The sequence below is a fragment of the Rhineura floridana genome, chromosome 11 (assembly GCF_030035675.1).
Source record: "Rhineura floridana isolate rRhiFlo1 chromosome 11, rRhiFlo1.hap2, whole genome shotgun sequence".
NCBI lineage: Eukaryota > Metazoa > Chordata > Lepidosauria > Squamata > Rhineuridae > Rhineura > Rhineura floridana.
The window spans coordinates 32,202,545-32,224,321 of record NC_084490.1 but is presented as its reverse complement, the minus strand read 5'-3'; the positions used below and the strand labels follow the sequence as shown (position 1 = coordinate 32,224,321).

The following is a 21,777-nucleotide window of genomic DNA, read 5'->3' as shown; positions in this document are numbered from 1 at the left end:
ATGACTGTATGGGCATAACACTCCCCCATAATAATAAGTAGGAGGAAAACTGTGAATTTACTGAGAATTTACCAGGGGAATAAATAAATGATGCAAATATCAATGCAGCAATCAGGCAGGAGAAGGGGGAAAAAAAAACTAATGTCATGCCCTACCAAATCGTTAAGCAGCACATCTGTTAGCCCAAAGCAAGAGACAGACTCAAAGGGGATTATTTGCCTAATTAATATATAATTAGGGGAAAACATCCACATGGAACACTGAAATTTTCTGTAAGCATTTTTGTTACAAATTATGTCATTATTTTTCTGCAAATAAAGAATAGTGGATTGAATCAGCAAGTTCCAGATCAAGAGGGAATAAGAAAAGGGAGGATTGGGAATGAACAATGGACTATCGGAACGCAAGCGGACCAGAACTAGGCAGTGAACCCCATCCTTAAATATTGGTTACAAGAACATAATTTCGTTAAGCATTCATTGTTCTCTTTTCTTTCATAGGAGGAAACCATTTCAGTAATGAATGAACATTTATATAACAAATCCTACATCTCTGTGTTTCTGCTCCTTGAATTCTCAGCAATCCGGGAACTGCAGATTCTGCACTTCTTTCTCTTCCTGGGACTGTACCTGATAACTGTATCAGGGAATCTTCTCATCATCTTTGCAGTAGCCTTTGACCACCACCTTCACAGTCCCATGTACTTCTTTCTGATGAACCTGGCCATCCAGGACATAGGTACTACTTCAGTAATTGTTCCCAAATCCTTGGTCAATTCCCTCATGAATACTAGGCACATTTCTTATGTTGGATGTGTGGTCCAAGTGTTTGGATACATGTTCTTTGCAGTCTCTGATTTCTTTCTCCTCACAGTCATGGCATACGATCGGTATATTGCCATTTGCAATCCATTGCAATATGAAATGGTGATGAACAGAGCAGCCTGCACCAAAAGGGTTGGTGCTGTGTGGATTGCTGGATTTCTTTATGCAGTGCTGCACACTGGTGGAACTTTTGCATCCCCTTTCTGCTCCAATGTTATCAATCAGTTCTTCTGTGAGATCCCACAGTTACTTCCACTTGCCTGCTCTAACTTATACTTAATAGAAATTGGAGCTATTGTGATGAGTTTTATACTTACGTTGAGCTGCTTTGTGTACATTGGTGTCACTTATGTCCACATCTTCAGTGCTGTTCTGAAAATCTCTTCCATTCAGGGAAGGAAAAAGGTCTTCTCAACTTGTCTACCCCACTTCATAGTCTTCTTTGTATTTTGTTTCACTGGATGTTTTGCTTACCTCAGGCCTCCCTCTAACACTCCATCTCATCTGGACTTGGTATTAACTGTGATGTATGCTATTTTTCCACCCATGTTCAATCCAATAATCTACAGCATGAGAAACAAAGAAGTAAAAAATGCTTTGTCTAAGTTATTGGGTTTGGGGCACTCTTCAGGGTCATTTACAACATCCACAAATATATAGATAACTTACATATTATAGTGAGCAAGCAAGCAAGCAAGCAAGAAAACATATATTTTATTGAGTTCCTCAAGTACCAAGATGCATGGGGTGAATGCAGTGTTCTGCAATTTCTTCCTTTTTCTGTTTCCTATATTATTTCTTCCTTTGCACTCCTTGATCATGGGAATAGTTCAAAGGGAAATATGGGGACTTTCAAAATAGGTGGTGATATATTTTACCACAATGATAATTGCAATTTTTGTCAGATTAAAAAAAATAATCCATTACAATGATAATGTAATGAACAAAAAGAAACACATTTAAACTGAATGCACTTCCACACAAGTGTGCATTTTCTAAAGTGCATACATGTCCTCCTAAAATACACATTTTGTACGTGATTTCTCAGAAAATATGCATTTTTGTATGTATATGTGTTCTTGTGAATTTTCTGAAAAATAAAAATTATCTCATAGAATTCTGTTGAATATGGCCTAACCTAGGATGGTTCACACCCATAAAATTTCTGTATATTTTGAGAAATACATCTTCTAATTTTAACATTTTTGAGCTAACTGATTAGGCCTATGAAATCACAGCAAACTGGGGGAGGGGAGATATCTAAGAGTTAAACGTGTTCATTTGAGAAGGCTTTTAAAAATAAATAAAAAGTGGGGAAAATGTTTGACAATTATTAACTGTCAAACTTACCTTGAATATATCTGAGTGTTTATTTTGGTAAACCAGCAACCGCTCCAGCCCTGTTGGTTCTTTGAATGTGCCTCCCTTTGCAATATGATGGTAGTGGTCCCCTCCCCCCTACACACACGTTCCCATGGGGGCTGGAGTACACAAGCCTATTGGTACACCTTGCATGTCATGGTTTTCAGCATGGCAAATCAAAGTATTGCATCCAACTGATTTCTATTCAAAACAGACTTATTAAAATCAGTGCACCAAAGTGAGTCATCACCATTGATTCAATGGGTCTACTCTGAGTAGAAATATTATTGGAGATAACAAAAAGAGATACAGCAGATGGAAATTGAATAAAAAAATAATAAATTGTTGATCCAAGACGACACCAGAATGAATGGTTAGGTTAGGTTAGGTTTAGTTTATTCAATTTGTTCATCGCCCCACCTCCCAGAAAAGTGGTTTAGAATGAAAGTTTTAAAATACAATACAACAAAAATCAAATAGATGATTTTAAGATAAACACTAATACCATCTACAATTCATAGCTCCTTACGAAAGAATAGCAAGAATGGATATATTGAATAAAATAGATTATGTTTGAGATCTCTATATACCTTGGTTTGATTGACTTTTCATTATTAGTGTATACTTGCCTGTACTATAAAAATACTAATTAATTAAAAAAAAAAAAACCAAACCATTGCTTAGAACATTTAAGCAAATGTAAAAGTTCCCAAAGTGAGGATCACAGTCTCTGTGCTTCCCTGCATCCTGCTGCTGCACCACCCTGGGGTAAGCTGGGGTTCGGCTCAGCATTGCATCCAAACCTGGGCTCTTGGTTTGTCTCACTCCAGATAAACCATGAGCTGAAACTAAGGTTTGTTCTTGCCATGATTTGGCTCAGTGTTACATGGGAACTGAGCCACAATCTTTTAGAGTGAAATTGTCCCTTTAAGGCAGTGTACAGCATTTTACAAGATATAATAATAAAATAATCCATAATGCCTGCTTCAAATTTAAAATTGGAGTGAGAACCATGTTTATTTGTGTCATTTATTTATTTAAAATATTTCTATTCCGCTTCTCTACTATCCAATGGGTCACTTATTTGTATGTTTGTATGTCACCATGAGCTCCTTGGAGGAAAGGTGGGATATAAATGTGATAGATAGATAGATAGATAGATAGATAGATAGATAGATAGATAGATAGATAGATAGATAGATAGATAGATAGATAGATAGATAGATAGATAGATAGATAGATAGATAGATAGATAGATAGATAGATAGATAGATAGATAGATAGATCAGAGCTTGGAAAAGTTACTTTTTTGAACTACAACTCCCATCAGCCCAATCCAGTGGCCATGCTGGCTGGGGATGATGGGAGCTGTAGTTTCAAAAAGGAACTTTTCCAAGCTCTGAGATAGATAGATAGATGTTAAAAACCTTAGCAATGATTAATAATATATAAATTAAAAAATAAATAATAAAAATATTTACAGGACAATGTCAGTGCAACACAAATATTGTTTGGGGAAGCAAACCTATGGCAGGAGAAACAAAGGGATTAAAACACTTTGTCAAACTGCTGGGTTTCACCCACTCTACTGCTGAAATACATCTGTACCAGTGACAATTTAGACAAATTTATGTTTCTGGTCCATATTCCTGCCCCCCTATACTTGGGCTTCATGTTTTTCCTTTGGGCATTGTCCCCAAGAAGCAGTCTGGGGAATTCCGCCTAATACATAACTTGTCCTTCCCAAAAGGGGCGAGGTCTGTAAACAACGGTATCTCACAGGAAATGTGCCTGTGTGTTACACCTCATTTGATAAGATGGTCAGGGTAGTGCAGTGGGTCAGGGTGGAGCATTGTTGGCCAGATGCCTGCTCCTTGTTCACCCGCCAGATGTTGACCTTCTGGGCTTCAGGCTTCAGGGCAAATACTATGTTAACAGGGCAATGCCCATGGGCTGTTCTGTCTCTTGCTCAGCCTTTGAAGCTCTCAACATCTTCCCTGAATCGGAGTTGAGGGTCAGGTCTGGTTCTTTCATCACTGCCCATTACTTGGACAATTTCTTGTTTGTTGGGGCAGTTGGTACCTCCCAGTGTTCCCACTTAATCAATACTTTCTCAAACCTCTCAGAGGAACTGGGAGTTCCTTTGGAACAGGAAAAATCCAAGAGTCCAACTACTTCCCTTATGTTCTTGGACATCCAGCTTGACATAGTTTCCCAATCCTCTCAGCTGCCTGCTGACAATTTGCTGGCATACAGTTGGGCAAGCCGATGGTAGTTCAAAACCTGATTTTGCTACAACTACAAGAGTTGGTGGGGCATCTAGTATTTGCGTCTAAAGTGATATCACCCGGCAGGGCATTCCTCAGGCATCTTCGTGATGCAATGAGGGCTGTTCATTCACGGGCTCATTTTATTAGGGTATCTGCTGGCATAAGGGAGGACTTATGCATGTGGCTTGCCTTCCTCAAGGAATATAAGACCCCTCTTTTTGGAAGTTGCTGCTTGAGACTGAGCTGCAGGTGATGTCTGAGGCTACAGGGGTTCTGGGCTTCAGGGTCGTCTTTAGAGCAGACTAGTGGTCACAGGCATGGCAAGATGCTGGGGTCACTACTGATTTAGCATTCTTGTAGCTGTGCACTTATGGCCCTAGGCTTTTCAGAACCAGATTGTCCAGTTCTGGTCTGACAATCAGGACACAGTGTGTGTTGTTAATGCCCAGACCTCTAAATCCATTCAGGTGATGCATCTGGTACAGGCATTTGTTTTCCAGTGTTTGCATTTTAATAACTTGTTTGTAGCTCGGCATGTTCTGGGCCTTCTAAACTGCACAGCTGATGCCCTCTCTCGCTTCCAGATGGAGCATTTCTGGGAGTTAGCTCCTCACACATCTCCCGACCCTACACCAATGCCAGCTTACCTGTGGAGCCTTGGGAGTTACAGGGCCATGCAGCCATCAAGCCAGCATTAGCAGCCAGGACTGGATGGACTTACCATTACAGCTGTAAGGGATTTCAGCAGTTCAGGGTTTTGCAGGGCTTGCCTCAGGAATGTCCCATCTCAGCGGATCACTTAATGCAGTTCATGGTGTCCCTTAAGACTTCTGGCAGGGCAGTGGGCACCATTGCGGGTAATTTATCTGCTCTGACTTTTGTTTCTAAGGCAGAAGAAATGAGGGAGTTTACCTCAGACTTCAGGATCAGGAAGATGTTGGAAGGTTGGGCATGCTCCAGCCCTGCAATTCCTGATAAGCATAAGCCTATTACCCCAGACATAAGCCTACAGCTGCTGCCCAGGTTCGGCCAATTTTGCTCTTCCCTCTATGAGGCCGACCTGTTTGCACCAGAAGCTCTTACTGCCTTTTATGTGGTCCTAGGTCCTAGGGAGCTCCAGGCATCTTCCAAGAATGATGTGTTTGGCAGGTCCTTGTGTTCTGGGGATTGTGTTATTTCTGATTCCTCCATACAGCTTACTCTGAATAGGTCTAAGACAGACCAAAGAAGCAAGGGTGGGATTGACTGATTGATTGCTTTGTTTGTTTATTTATTATTTGATTTATATCCTGCCCTTCCTCCCTGCAGGAGCCCAGGGCGGCGAACAAGGCTGATAGTGTTGGGCTCATGCCCTCTGTTGAACTTATGCTCTGTGGCAGCTATGCTGGCTTATTGTTCTTCCAGTGCCAGTGGCCAAGGCTGTTTGTTCATTCACCAGGACAGGTCCGCCCTGACACAGTATCAGTGTTGGTCCATGTTACGGAAACCCTTGTTAGCTAGTGGGCAAGTGCCTAGGGCATTTGGTCTTCACTCATTCCAAATGAGGTGGCTACTGCCACAGTTCTCGTGGGCCTTGTGATGTTCCTATATTAATGTATATATGGTAAGTGTTGGTTGTTTAGAAGATACATGGTAAGTGGAGTGAAAGAGGAGGGGGAGTGAATGGGCAGTAGAATGCTAGATGATTGGCTGAGTGTTTAAAATGGCTGAACGTATAAAAGGAAGAGTGAGAGTGGAATCTGGGGGGAGAAGAGAAAGAGTGGGTTGTTTGGTGGGGTTTAGAGAGTTGTTTGCCAGGAGAGAGTGGAGAAGGAGGGGGGTGGAGTTCGGATTAGTATTGAGTAAAACCATATGCTTATGTGCCTTAAGAAGAAATCTTGTTAATCTTGTTAGCTTTGTTATCTTTAATAAATACTTAATTTGGTTTACCAAAGGCCTGATCCTTGGCTGGGGTTTCACAGACCAGAAGGGAGGGTAAGGTAATGACCAAGGCTGAAGGGGAACTGTAACAAATGGTGGCAGCGGTGAAGAGAATAACAATACCAGTATTCAGAGTCTCTGGGAATACTAGTATTAGGACGTGACTGGTGGTTGCCTAGCAGGGGGATCTGTTGAGATCTGTGCTAGAGCGGGGAGAGAAACAATAAAAAAGGACAGTCCGGACTGGTGGAGTCCCTGGTGGTGCCTAGTGACAGGCAGTAGCCACGCGCAGGTAGGAACCTGACAGGGAGAGCCTGGGAAGGGCGTCACAGGCCTCCCCCCAGATGTGACCCAGGCCATAGGCAGATGGCAGTCTGCTGCATTCAAGGTCTATGTTAGGTACTAGTTGGCATTTGCCTCCTGTTAATTGTCCTTTTCATCTTTTTTCAGGTTTGGTTCACCTTCCGGTTCCTTTACACATTGTCCTGTGTAGACTCTCCATTCTTTTCTGGGCCCACCAGAGGGCTGGCTTGTCTCAAGTCAGGACACAGTTGCAGCTTTCAGCCTGGGTCATGCTGCAGTGGGAAACTCAGAGGGGAATGTCCTGTGTGTGTGTGGGGGGGGGGAGATTTCTTCCTACAGTATACAGGGTCTATTCTACTGGACCCTGTCCTCATGTTTTAGTAATTATCCTCAGTGAAAATGATTTTGTGCAGTGTACTAGTCTGGATTTGCTTACAATGCATCCCATTTGTTAAGTGATGATAGAATTCATCTTTCCATTATGGGTTGTGACTTGTTCTTGGAGGACCTGCAGAGAGGTCTAGCTGTCCTTTTTAAGGTGATTAGAGGCAATCAAGCTGCAGCTGATCACCTCTTGTGGTGTGGAGTCTGGCAGGTGAAGAGATTGGAGAGTAAAAGTTCGGTTTCTGCAGCATTATGGGGCTGTCTTCTTAGAAGACAGGGCACAGCTTCTCGGTGTTCTTTGGTCCTTGGGCTGTTGCTGCAGAAGCCAACATTCAGCCTAACCATTTTAATCCTTGACTGAACTTATTTATCTTCTTCTGTGGCTAGACATAAAATAAAGCACACAAGACTGCAGAATGTGCTTTTCATCATAGAGGAAAATGAGCTTTGTATTGGCATATTGAGCACTGTGGAAACAAATGGAGGTATATATTATGGCCTCTGCCACCAGCCAGAGCACCAACGGTCATTGAGTGTCTAAACCAGAGCTTGGACAAGTTACTTTTTTGAACTACAACTGCCATCAGCCCAACCCAGTGGCCATGCTGGCTTGGGCTGATGGGAGTTGTAGTTCAAAAAAGTAACTTTTCCAAGCTCTGTTCTAAACCCCCTGCCTCCCAGGAAGTAAAACATGGCAACCAATCCATAGGCCAGTGATGCTTGCTTTCCTCTTTCCTCAAGAATCCCTTTGGTATCATGTCAGTAGTACAGAAAGCACAGCTCCTGTTAATTTAGCACAACCTCCTTCTGTTTGATGATATCACTGGCTTCCCCACCCCAGATATTCCACCACTAAATGAAGGGTCGTCAACAGGGAAGGCATGTTTCCCCTCTATGAGCATGTGGTCTTCAGTGAACTCATGAAGTTTCATTTCTCTAAGGGCTCATCCAGACGACTGCAAAATGTGTGACATGCCCGCTATGTGTGTTCATTATTTTTTGGTCGCCCAAATGACGTCTCACGCTGTTACGCATTTTCGCGGATTAAATCCGCTCCTTGGAATACCAGCAAAAATGTGATTTGCTGTTTAAATTCGGGAATCATCTGCTGTGCCTTCAGGAGTTAGGATGCAATACCGTGGACTTTACAGCTGATGGGCAGTTCTTGGGCATTTCCCCTTGCCCCTTCTCCTCATTCCAGCCAATCACGTATCTGCACTTTTGTGCATGTGCGAGAATAAGCCTGGGAAAATTGAACCAATCATCGCAATGGTGGGGTGTTAGGGGGGGCTGCAACTACTGTGCAGATGCATTCTATTTTTTGCCAGCCTGCAAACTGGGTGGCCACTCTGGGTGAGGTCTGCAATGCACAGCAAGCGAGAAAGGGGGGTGGTCAGTTTCACCCTGCCTCCGAAAGCCTTGTCAATTTCATTCTACTTGCTGGGGTTTTTGCTTCAAATCAGAAAAGCATACATTTGTTTAAGTGTAATATCACAAATGCAAACAAGAAAAGGGCTTCTGGTCAGTTTCAAGTCTGCTCTGGAAAGCTTTGTCAATTTCATTCTTCATGGGAAGGAAAGGGAGAAGGAGGGGGGGACACATTTCTTGCTTTTTTGGAGAAATAAGTGCATTGCCAGTGTGTGTATCTCCTTAAATATCAATAAAGGTAGAAAAGCATACATTCATTTAAGTGTAATATCGCAAATGCAAACAAGACAGGTTTATCTGAAGGAGCGCCTCCAGCATCACCAATCATGCCGCCTGACGAGATCAGCCACACAGGACCTCCTCTCGGTTCCACCAACTAAAACAGCAAGGTTGGTGCGGACCAGAGAGAGGGCATTTTCAATTGTGGCCCCCACCCTCTGGAATTTCCTCCCGTTTGATCTTCATCATGCCCCCTCCTTAATTAGTTTCCGCCGAGCCTTGAAGACCTGGCTATTCAGGCAGGCCTATGGGATTTCTGGGATGGGTTAGTTGTTAACGTGTTATTAACTGGAAGAGTGGGTTAGATGATTGATGGTCTTATCTATTTTATATTGTATTTTAGTGTATTAATGTACGTCGCCTAGAGTGGCCGTTAATTCGGCCAGATAGGCGACTCAGAAATAAATAATAATAATAATAATAATAATTATTATTATTATTATTATTAAGAAAAGGGCTTCTGGTCGGTTTCAAGCCTGCTCCCGTAAGCTTTGTCAATTTCATTCTCCATGGGAAGGCAGGCATGAAACCAACCAGCAGCCTTTCCTTCCGAGGCGAGAACTCCTTTACAGCCATATTGTGCTTCGTTGCAAAGGGGGAGAGGAGCATACGTAATTTGTTTGCTGACAATTGGTTGATAGGGGGAGGTTTTAGAAGTGGAGCTTGGAAAAAGCGAAAAGAATATAGGGGTCTTACCGCTGTGTGTGCGGGTGCAAAAAAGCATTTTTTTAATTGGGAAAGAGCGAACTAAAAGGCAAAGTGAGGACTATCAGATGACAAACCGAATATGGAAACCGTGGATTATCCCGCTCCATTTGGATAAGCCCTAAATCAAAATGGAGTGCAGGAAATGTAAGCCAAATGATTCCACTTCCAGCCCCCTCTCCAGATTGGGTCCATAGAGGTATGTGATCTCTTTATGGATATATCACCCAACTGTGGACCAATAGGGAGACATTTTAAGCCCCTAAGTAATAGAGATGAGTAGAAATGGACCCTGAAGTGGTCCATTTCCATCCTCCTCCCTAGATATGATGGGCCACACTGGACAAATAGGATTAGGTTTTGAATCCCAGAGATGTCCCCTAGCAAATCAGGAAAGGGGCCTAGGAATAAAAAGAGGATATTGTTGATAAACAAGGATAAAATCAGTAAAACATTTAAATTTAAAATCGAAAACAAGTATTTTAAAAATCAATTTTTAACAGTAGTTCAGAAGACAATTCTCTTCATGTTTGCTTTATCATTCTCATGTACCTAACAGCACTGAGCTACTAGCTGGCAACTGCTATTAGCAGAAGTACAGTCCAGAAAGTTATTTTGTCTGCATGACTTGATTGCTGATTTGTCTCAGACTCTTGGGTCCAAGTCTCAAGGAACACAATTATTAAGTTGTGTTGTGTTGGACTCCTGAGACCAAGCCACTACAAATGAAAAATCTTATATGCTCCACCCCATGGTAAAAGCTTCATACTGCAAGGGTATATAGACATCTTCAACTGCATGGATGCGCAAACTTGTTATTGGTGACTTGAAGAATGCAGAACACTCTAAAGAGGCTGAAGTGTAAAGAAGAAATCACATCTGGAAATTTACTTTCAATGAAGAAAAAATGTAAGTTATTTTCAGCATTATAACTTTATTGATCACCTGTGTAATTTTCTGAGGGCTGAATGCAGACAACAAAACTACATTACATCTGTGCAGGATAGGACATCCTGCTTGTTATATTCTCTCTCCTGGAATCTACAGTATATAATCTTCACCTAGTGTATAGAACAGCTTAGCAAGACTGCACAAACCCTCTGCCTGTTGACATCAGGCAGGAGCCTTCATGTACTCTTCCCAGTGCTTGCTTAAAACAATTCTGTTTAGATAAGGCTATTCTGTCTTTTATTGATCATTTCAAAGTTTTATATTACAGTAAACTGCTTTGAAGTTTTATTACAATCAAGTGTTACAGACATTTTGATAAATCAATAAAAAGATTGTTCAGCAGTTTTACACCATCACCTTTTAAGGCCAGAATTACCTCCCCCTCAACAAAAAAAGATATAAGGGACATCCTATCTTCAATAGCTCGTGACAAATCAAGGAATTATATGCAGCTCCAAGTTCTACTCCCAGTAGATATGTCATGGCCATTAATTTCCATGGGCTTTCTCTAAGTAGAACTGAGTAGAGACAACACATAAAAATACAGTGAATGGAGAACCATTAACACTTTAGCACTCTCTTTACAAATGGGTTCAGTTTTAATAGATACTTAACCAGTGACGGCTCCAGAAAAAAAAATGTTAAATTGTGTTCAGGTTAATCAATTTGTTAATCACTTACATGTAAAAAAAATTCTAAAGTGATTTACAACAAATGCTTAAGTTTCAGTTAAAAACTATATTAAAAACAGATATAACAGTCCAATATCAGTACAATAGAAAAGGTACCTACGCACGCACTTCAGGAACCACAAGTCGGCAATTTTGACAAAAAAGTGGAGCAACCAGTTGCAAAGCATTGTAACATCACGGGTCACAGCCTATTGGACTTTCCATTACAGCGATAAAGATGCCAGCAGATCCAGCAGCATTGACCAAAAGGGAGAACTTTTAGATTTACTCTTTGGACACATTGGCACCACATGGCCTGAACCTGGAGGACAGTACCACCACTACTTAGCTTCTGCAAATGAAGCCCCTCTGAGCATTCCATCCTCAAAGCTCTATAACTGCCACCTTGGTAACAGCATTTGTATGTTGGCAGCTGATGAAGGCAGAAGCGGAAACGTTTTGTTAATATAATAAAAACCTCTGTTTGGTTAATCACAATTACGTTCATATATATATATATTATACAGCCACAAGAGTTCACTAATAGGCAACAAATCTTGCGTTTTAAGAATGTACCTATAGCCCACAGATATTTCTATCAAATTTTAAAAAGCAGGGAAATTGGGCAGTTATAGTGAATGCACCATGGGAACAGGAGACCTGACCTCTCTGAGAAATTGTACTGCTCTACACATTTGTAAAAATGCAAACACAAGTTTCGTTGGTCTTTCACACCCCAATCCACATCCTGTGTAGCCTGGGAGAATGTGGTGACATATGCCTCTCAGTATATGGTGAGTAGTGGCACCACCGGTAATCAGGACTGCATCTCCAAAGATGGTGAATTACATTTTTTGTATGTTGGTTGGTGTTCTTGTTACTTTGCTTCTTTCCTGTGTTACTTCTGTTTCTACAGAGAGCATAACTTAGAAAATTATATTTCTTTCATTATCCATCCTAGAAATCTTTGTCAAATTTATTTTTATTCATTTCAAAGCCTTTTTAGGGGCTTATGTCACGTGATGGTGAAGACAACCTTTTGTGTTTCAAACAGAAGAAGGTGGCAGGATGGTTCTTCAACACTGACATTGTTATACAATAATGGGAAGAAATGTGAAATACAGTGAGTCTAATAAAAAGGTGTATCGGTGTGTGCATAATTACAGAAGTTTAATGCGTCTCCCCTAAAAATAATTGTGGAAAATACTGCAGTTTGTGGAGGGTACTGAGAATTCTCCAGTGGAATAAATTGAGGATGACACAAATATCAGTGAGCAAGCAGACAGGAGAAGAAAAAATAATAATCCCATTCCCTACCCAAGCATTAATCAGCACATCTGCTTAACTCAAGGCAAGAGATAGACTCAAAAGCAAACATCTGCCTAACTGACATGTAAACGGGAGAAAAATCATGTGCAACACTGTAATTTTCTGTAAGCATTTACATGAAATTTACTTTATTTTTTATTCTGCAAATAAAAAAAGTTAGTGGATCAAAACGGCAATTAAAAAGCAAGCTAGAACTAAAAAAGGGTGCATTGGGAACAAACAATGGAATATAAGTGAACTGGAAGTAGGCAGCAAACCCCATATTTAAATATTGGTTATCAGAACATAATTTGATTTAGCATTCATTGTTCTGTTTTCTCCATAGATGGGAAGCATTTCAGTAATGAATGAAAATTTAGACAACAAATCCTACGTCTCTGAGTTTCTGCTCCTTGAATTCTCAGCAATCCGGGAACTGCACATGCTGCACTTCCTTCTGTTCCTGGGATTGTACCTGGCAATTCTATCAGAGAATCTTCTCATCATCTCTGCAGTAGCGTTTGATCATCACCTTCATACTCCCATGTACTTCTTTCTGATGAACCTGGCCATCCAGGACATAGGCACTGTTTCAGTAACTGTTCCCAAATCCATGGTCAATTCCCTCATGAATGCTAGGCACATTTCTTATACTGGATGTGTGGTCCAGGTTTTTGGATATCTCTTCTTTGCAGGCTCTTATTTCTTTCTCCTCACGGTCATGGCATATGATCGGTATGTTGCCATTTGCAATCCGTTGCAATATGAAATGGTGATGAACAGAATAGCCTGCACCAAGATGGTTGCTGCTGTGTGGATTGCTGGATTTGTTTATGTAGTGCTGCACACTAGTGGAACTTTTGCAACCCCTTTTTGCTCAAATGCTGTTAGTCATTTCTTCTGTGAGATCCCACAGTTACTTACACTTGCCTGCTCTCACTTATACTTAATAGAAACTGGCATTGTTGTGATGAGTGTTATCCTTGGGTTTAGCTGCTTTGTGTATGTTGTTGTCACTTGTGTCCACATCTTCACTGCTGTTCTGAAAATCACTTCCACTCAGGGAAGGAAAAAAGCCTTCTCCACTTGCCTACCCCACCTCATTGTCTTCTCCATACTTTGCTTCACTGCATCTTTTGCTTACCTCAGGCCTCCCTCTAACACTCCATCTTATCTGGACTTTGTATTAACTGTGATGTATACTATTGTTCCACCCATGTTCAATCCAATAATCTACAGCATGAGAAACAAAGAAGTAAAAAATGCTTTGTCAAAGTTGTTGTGTTTGAGGCACTCTTCAGGGTCATTTACAACATCCATAGGTATGTAGATAACATATATTATGCTGAGAAAGAAAGAAAGAAAGAAAGAAAGAAAAAAGAAAGAAAGAAAGAAAGAAAGAAAGAAAGAAAGAAAGAAAGAAAGAAAGAAAGAAAGAAAGAAAGAAAGAAAGAAAGAAAGAAAGAACATGCATACTTTATTCCTCAAGTTATATGATGCATGGGGTGAATTCAGTGTTCTGTAATTTCTTTTTATGTTTCCTATATTATTTCTTCTCTTGTACTCCTTGATCATGAAAATAGTTCCCAGGGAAATATGGAGACATTCAACATGGATGGTGACATCTTCTCCCATAATGATAATAGCAGTTATTGTCTGGTTTAAAAAAAGGCTTGTATTAGAAGAGTCCATCAGAATGGTAATGTATTGTATTCCAGTCATATCCAGATATTCATGGAGCAAAAATCAATGATATGTTCTATATCATTTTTGGTAGTTTTTCTTAAATGCCCCAAACGAAATACAATTAAATTGTATTCATTTCACCACAAGTGTGCATTTACTAAACTGCGCACATGTCCACTTAAAATACCCATTTTATATGTTTCTCATAAAATATGTATTTGTTTTGTACTTATATGTGTTTTTGCTAATTTCCCCAAAACAGAAATTATCTCGTATTGTGTTGAATAAGGCCTAACCTGAGATGGCTCACACCCATAACATTTCTATATATTTTGAGAAATACATTTTTTTTATTTTTAACATTTTTGAGATAACTGATTAGGCCTATGCAGACACTACAAATTGGGGGAGGGGAAACTTCTAAGAATAAAATGATTTGTTCATTTGAGAGTGTTTTTAAAAGAACTGACATTTATTAACTGTCAAATTTATCTTCAGTATACTGTATCTATGCAAATATATTTTGGTAAACCAGCAACCACTCCAGGCCTGTTGGTTAGCCAGCTGGCGAGGACTAGCCTCAGAGGGAGGCAATGGCAACCCCTCTCTGAATACCACTTACCATTAAAACCCTATTCATAGGGTTGCCATCAGTCAAGATCGACTTAAAGGCACTCCATTTCCATTTCATGCTATTTTTCCACCCATGTTCAGTCCAATAATCTACAGCATGAGAAACAAAGATATAAAAAAATGCTTTGTCAAAGTTGTTGTGTTTGAGGCACTCTTCAGGGTCATTTACAACATCCACAGGTATGTAGATTCAAAATTCCACCTATATCAAAAATTGGTCTTCTTGTATTCCTTCAGCTCAGTTACACCATTCACAATTTTCTTTCTCAGAGCATATGGCCTGGCTATCAATCATATATGTATCTATTTTAAAAAAAAAAACCTCCTGTTCAGTTGAGCGATTCTCAAAGTAGACTACAACAGGTTGAATACCAACACAATACAGCAATCATGAATCCACTGGTTGATGGATGATGGATGGGATGAGGCTGACTTTCCCACTGTGCTGATCTTCTTTCTGGGAGGCAGATGTTGCCTCCCAGGAACAACTTATATTTTATACTGGGGGGGGGAGAACATTAATGTATTTTATTCCTCAAAGTGCTATGATGCATGGGATGAATTCAGTGTTCTGCAATTTCTTCATTTTTATGTTTCCTCTTTTATTTCTTGCCTTGCACTCTTTGATCATGGAAATAGTTCTCAGGGAAATATGGGGACTTTCAACATAAATTTCAACATAAATTTCAACATAAATTTCTTACAACAGCAAAACAAATACTATGTGAAACCCATAACATGGAACTTGGCATGGTAAGAAATCAGCAACCAATGCAGATTTCAGAGAACAGGTATTATTTGCTGATAGGATCTCACTCATGATAGTAAGTGTCGTAGCATTCTGCACTAACTGTAGCCCCGGGGTCAGGTTGTGCTGCATGGGGATTTCTGTGACCTTGACTGACTGGCTGCCAGGATTTATTTCGTTTCGATTAGGAACCCTGACTGGTTGAGGGATGCTGAGTTTTCTGTTTTACTCATAGGTATCTTGTTGTGGATGGTATGGTATTGTATTTAGGAAATCTTCACTGTCTTTTTCTTTTTCTGTTTGCATTTCATTTACCTCTGACATTACTCCCTTACATCCATAGAAAGAACAGAGGTTCCATGTGGTCAGCTCAACCCCCTTAATCCCACTGATGATGCATCTTGTTATTTGCATCATGGTTTGTTTCTTGCCCAACAGTAGTAAAAGAGAATTCACATACTGGGAACTGTGGCTTCAACTGCTGTTGTTCCCAAAGTGAAGGTAGACTAAACCAGAGCTTGGGGAAGTTATTTTTTAACACTACAACTCCCATCAGCCCCAGCCAGCATGGCCACTGGATTGGGCTGATGGGAGCTGTAGTTCAAGAAAGTAACTTTTCCGAGTTCTAGACTAGACCATGTGTAGTTTCTCTCTGTCAATTATTACTCACTGGGAATGGGTTGACTGTCAAAGTGAGTTTATAGCAGGAATAGGCAGGAAACCATAGAGAATCTTTTTAACTCTTACACATTTCTCAAACCTCTCTCTGCAGTGAAGGGTCAAGTCTGTAAAGAAATTTGGAGCAGACACTTTAAAATGCAGGCAGGGCATTCCAGTCAGGGGGGTGCCAATGCTGCTTAGATAAGGATATCATTGCAGAGCATCCCTAGTTAAGCCTTACCAATAGCACAATCCTCACACTATCCACTGAGAAGTACTGTTGACTTCTATGGGGCTTAGTCCCTTAGTAAGTGTGTTTAGAATTGTAGCCTTCAGGGGCTTTCTTCCTACAACAGGGTGGCTGGGTGGGTGGGGGACCTATTAAGTTGGTCCGTCCCCAGAGACTAATGGATCTGGATGGTTTCCAAAGGGCTCTGGGAAGTTTTCTGGCTGATAGTGCTGGCGCTCCTATTGAAACCCTGGTTGAACTGTGGAATACAGAAATGACCCAGGCTGTTGTCATGATTGCTCCTGAGCGCCCTCTCTTGTGTAGAGCTCGTACGGCTCCATGGTATGTCCCAGAGCTGAAAGCGATGAAACAACATAGGAAACGGCTTGAGTGCATATAGAGACAAACTCCTGGGGGAAGCAATTATACACTGGAAAGTGCCTATGGTAAGCTGTATTTAGGGGCAGTGAGGGCAGCAAAAAACCAATATTTTGCTGCCACTATCAAATCATCAATCTGCCACCCAGAGGAGCTCTTCAGAATTGTCTGGAGGCTATTATACTCTGGCCCCAGGAACATGGCAGAACCATCTGAGGCCCGCTGTAATAATTTGCAAGGCAGTTCCAGGATAAAATCTTTAGCATCCGCCAGGACTTAGACTCCAGCATTATAGCAGGTGAATCAAGCGAGGTATCCAGAGCACAGCCTTGTCCTGATTTCTTGGATGAGTTTCAGTTGGTACAGCTTGAGGATGTTGCCAAGGTGCTTGGACAGGTTCGCACAATCACTTCTGTGCTGGATCCTTGCCTTTCTTAACCAATCAAAGCTAGTAGGGATGGAACAGCTTGCTGGGCCAAGGAAGTGATTAATGCTTCTCTGAAAGAGGGGGTGGTCCCTGGCTGCCTGAAAGAGGCAGTAGTGAGACCACTCCTGAAGAGACCCTCCCTGGACCCAGAAAATCTTAATAACTCTAGGCTGGTGGCAAATGTTCCATTCCTGGGCAAGGTCCTTGAATGAGTCGTGACAGGCCAGCTCCAGACACTCTTGGATGAGACCAATTATCTGGATCCATTTCAGTCGGGTTTCAGGCCTGGTTTTGGCATGGAAACAGCCTTGGTCGCCTTGTATGACCTCTTGTAGGCCATGGGAAATAATATAGTCATTGTAATGCATATGTATACAGGAATACCCCGCTTTAAGTACCTTCATTTTACGGACCCTCGCGAGTATGGACATGCTCCATACTCCACCATACTCCACTTAACGTATGCACACTTCACACTTATGGACACTGACGGAACGCCCAAACTTGCGTTCTACTTGCCTCATGCATTCCGAAGTGTCGTCTCCCCGTTGCGTCATCTCCCCATAGCAATCAGAGCAATTTGAGTGACTCCTGACCTAAAGGTTCTCATTTAAGATCTTTACAGTACATTTAAGTTCTTAACAGTACTTTACTACTGTACTTAACAGCGATCGGAGCACTGCCTGCCCCGGCCTAGGTTGGTGGCGGCAGTGTGTGTGTGTATGTGTGTGGGGGCACCTCATGCTCTTTAGATCACCCTGATTTAATTTTTTACCTCTCAATTGTCCCATTTTATACCTCTCAATTGTCCCCCCATTGTCCCATTATCCCATCTTCCTTTCCTGCTTTAACTGATCGATACAAAAAAATAAAATAAAATAGATTCTAGTTTTATGACTTCCCTCTCCCCCATTGAGAAAAAAAACACAATTGTGTTCACTTCTTTCCAAAAGAATTGCTGCATTAGTCAACAGTACAGTATTGTAATTTTAAAATACTGTATCATCTGTGGGACCTACTTCTAAGTAGACTTGCATAGGATTGGAAATTTTACCCTAGTAAAAATTGAAGCAGGGTAGTCTTTATTCTGAATTAATTAATCCAGAATACTTGTCTCTCTGTTTCTGCCCATCATTAGTTCTGCCTTTTGCCACTGCTGGCTTGTGACACCCAATAGTGTGTGTGTGTGTGTGGGGCTGCCTCTTGGTATTGGTATTGTTTTCCCTTGTTTGGCTTCACAATTTCATACAGTACAGTGCAGTGCAGTTCAGTACAGTAGTACAGTATTACAGTACTGTACATAATGGCAGATACAAAGAAAAGTCGTAAATCTATTACCTTAGATATGAAGCTTAAAATGATTAAACTGTCTGATGAAGGTGTTTCTCAAGCTGATATAGGCTGAAGGCTAGGCTTCATTCGAACTACAGTTAACATGGTCATGAAGAGTAAAGAAAAAATTATTGCAGAAGTTGAGAGTGCTACACCAGTTAACACAATAACAATTAGAAAAAGGGATAGCATTATTGCAGACGTGGAGACTCTTGATAGTTTGGATAGAAAATCAGACTGCACCTGTAAGCCAGGCAATCATTCAAAATAAGGCCTTAAGCCTATTCAATGACCTGAAAGCTGAGAAAGGTGAGGCAGCGAATGATGCCAAATTTGTTGCAAGCCATGGATGGTTTGATAGGTTCAAGAAGAGGTCTAACCTACATAACATCAAAGTGCAAGGAGAGGCAGCTGCTGCAGATACTGAGGCTGCAGAAAGATATCCACGTGAACTTGCTAAAATTATTGAAGAGGGAGGCTACTCCAAGGATCAAATGTTTAATGTGGATGAGACTGGGCTGTTCTGAAAAAGATGCCTGCAAGAACCTTCATCGCAAGAGAGGAGAAAACAATGCCAGGCTACAAGGCAGCTAAAGATAGAATAATCCTTCTGTTCAGTGGCAATGCCTCTGGTACCTTAAAGCTAAAGCCTATGCTAATTTATCATTGGCAAAACCCTAGAGCTTTGAAGAACTGCATTAAAACTAGACTTCCAGTGCATTGGAAGTCTAATAGAAAAGCATGGGTGACTGCAGCCGTTTTCGCAGATTGGTTTGACACCTGCTTTGTACCAGAGGTGAAAGCCTATTGCAAGGACAACAATATCCCTTTTAACATTTTGCTCCTTGTAGACAATGCTCCTGGCCACCCTCGAACGTTAGATGAGATGAACCCTAACATCCGAGTGGAATTCCTACCACCAAATACCATCTCACTCCTGCAGCCCATGGATCAATGTGTCATACATAGCCAACTTCAAGTTGAACTACTTGAAGAGAACATTCAGTAAGTGTATTGCAGCAATAGACAATAAAGAGGGGACAGGGCAAGAAGTCCTAAAGAAATTCTGAAAAAGCTACGACATCTTGGATTGCATCAATACTATAAGAGATTCTTGGAATGACATAAAGGAAACAACAATGAAAGTGGCCTGGAAAAAATTATGCCCACAGTTAGTTGATGATCTCGAAGGCTTTGAAGATCCTGTAGCTAATGTTACTGAAAATATTGTAGAGATGGCAAAGCAGTTAGAGCTGGAAGTGGAGCCAGAAGATGTTGCTGAACTTCTGGCGCCCCATACTGAACCCCTCAGCAATGAAGATCTTCTGGAACTTGAAGAGGAGAGAGAAGAAGAAAATGTGCTGGATGAGGATGAGACCATGGAACAGCCTGAAGGCCTAACTTCAAAAATTCTCTTGGAAGCTTTCCGTTATCTTGATAGCACCATGACTCTTTTTGAAAAGCATGATAGGGACTTTGAAAGAAGTTCCAAAGTCAATGCTAACATTTTTGGGGCTTATGCCTGTTACAAAGAAATCTACAGGGAAAAGAAAAGAGCTACAGTTCAAACCTCCTTAGACACCTACTTTCGTAGAAGGCCAGCAGCACCCAGTCAATCTCCCAGACCATCAACATCCACTGAAAGTCCATCTCTAGCATCGACATCAGCCCCAAGCCCTACTCCTACTTCAAGAAGTCCATCCAAATCGCCAGCAAGAAAGCATCTAGCCCTTGATGACTCGACTTATGAAATAGAAGAAATGCTCTCTCCTTCATCCTTCCTACAATACATGTAAATTTTCGTTCATCCATTTCACATCTGCCAGCTGACATTAAAGGTAAGCTTACCCTTTTTCTCAAAGGGTTTATTTTATTTTATTTTATTTTATGTTTATTTTAGTTATAAATGCGTTATTTACACCAGTTATGCCTGTATATGACGATTGCAGTGTAGTACATGCATTGATAAGTGGAAAAAAATTAGTGCTTCACTTTAAGTACATTTTCACTTTACATACTCGCTCCGGTCCCATTGCGTATGTTAATGTGGGGTATTCCTGTAAATGCCTTTAGAAATGAAGATTTGTAAATGGAAGCTTGTATTGTTTCCTTCTCAGGCTTTAGCACCTGCAGTAGTTTAGCATTTTAGCATTTCTCTGACAGCCCTGTATGATGACCTTTGTCGGGAGAGAGACAGGGGGAGTGTGACTGTTGATTCATCTTGATCTCTCAGCAGCTTTTGATACCATCGACCATGGTATTCTTCTGGGAAGACTGGCTGAGTTGGAAGTGGGAGGGACTGCATGACTGTGGTTTCTCTCCTAGTTGGCGGGTCGGCTCCAGAAGGTGGTGCTTGGGGAACATTGCTCGGCACCCTGGACTCTCCAGTATGGGGTTCCGCAGGGGTCAGTTCTGTCCCCCATGCTGTTCAACATCTACATGAAACCGTTGGGAGCGGCCATCCGGAGTTTTGGAGTGAGTTGCCATCAGTATGCTGATGACATGCAGCTCTATTTCTCCTTTTCATCTTCTTCAGGTGAGGCTGTTAATGTGCTGAACTGGTGCCTAGCTGTGACAATGGACTGGATGAGGGCTAATAAACTGAGGCTCAATCCAGACAAGACTGAGATGCTGCTAGTGTGTGGTTCTTCTGACCAGATGGTGCATGTCTGTCAGGCCCAGGATGCGACTCAGGAACCAGACCAGAGGTTGTAGTTAATTCGTGTTTTATTAGAGTAATGTCCAACAAAGACTGTGCTTTCTCATGAAGCAATACAGGGATACAGGTCCTGCGACATTGGGAGAAAGTTGACAGAGCAAGGGGCTGCTTCCCGCCTGTTCTTTAAGAAGGGGCTAAACGGGCACACAACCTTTCGCTCCTCCTTAACTCCCCCTCAGATTCTGCCCGCCTTCCCCCCCTTCTCTCCTGTCTTTTCAACCGTCTGAGTGTGCGTGGTGAGGGGGGAGGCATCACCTCCTCCTCTTCTGAAGTGTCCGATTCCCCTATGGGTGATAAAGGAGGAGCTGAGGGTAAACCATCTCTCCGCCTTTCTGCTGTGATCAGCCCTCCCTCTTGCTCTGAGCTGCGGAAAAGGGAGGGCCTGGGAATGTCTGGGGGGGATTCTAAAACTTCAAGGCTCTCAGGCTCCCCGTTGCTAGGCGACCCTATCTCTGGCATGTCCTCTGTTTCGGCTTCGCTCCACAGAGGGTAAGTTCCTCCCTCCTCCCTCTGCCAGCCATTTGAATCCTCTTCTGACAACCCCCCAGGAGCCCAGCTCA

General features: G+C 41.6%; 2 protein-coding genes and 1 pseudogene across 2 annotated transcripts; all 3 read left to right on the top strand.

Annotated features, from left to right (window-relative positions):
* On the top strand, positions 1 to 1,484 carry LOC133367784 (olfactory receptor 14A16-like). The gene is made up of 2 exons (XM_061591887.1): positions 1 to 6; positions 501 to 1,484. The coding sequence occupies exons 1-2, from the start codon at positions 1 to 3 to the stop codon at positions 1,482 to 1,484; spliced, it is 990 nt and encodes a 329-aa protein (XP_061447871.1).
* An 11,285-nt stretch (positions 1,485 to 12,769) lies between these two features.
* On the top strand, positions 12,770 to 13,735 carry LOC133367783 (olfactory receptor 14A16-like). The gene has a single exon (XM_061591886.1). The coding sequence runs from the start codon at positions 12,770 to 12,772 to the stop codon at positions 13,733 to 13,735; it is 966 nt and encodes a 321-aa protein (XP_061447870.1).
* A 4,752-nt stretch (positions 13,736 to 18,487) lies between these two features.
* Positions 18,488 to 19,838, top strand: LOC133366151 (tigger transposable element-derived protein 1-like; annotated as a pseudogene).
* The last annotated feature ends 1,939 nt before the right edge of the window (positions 19,839 to 21,777 follow it).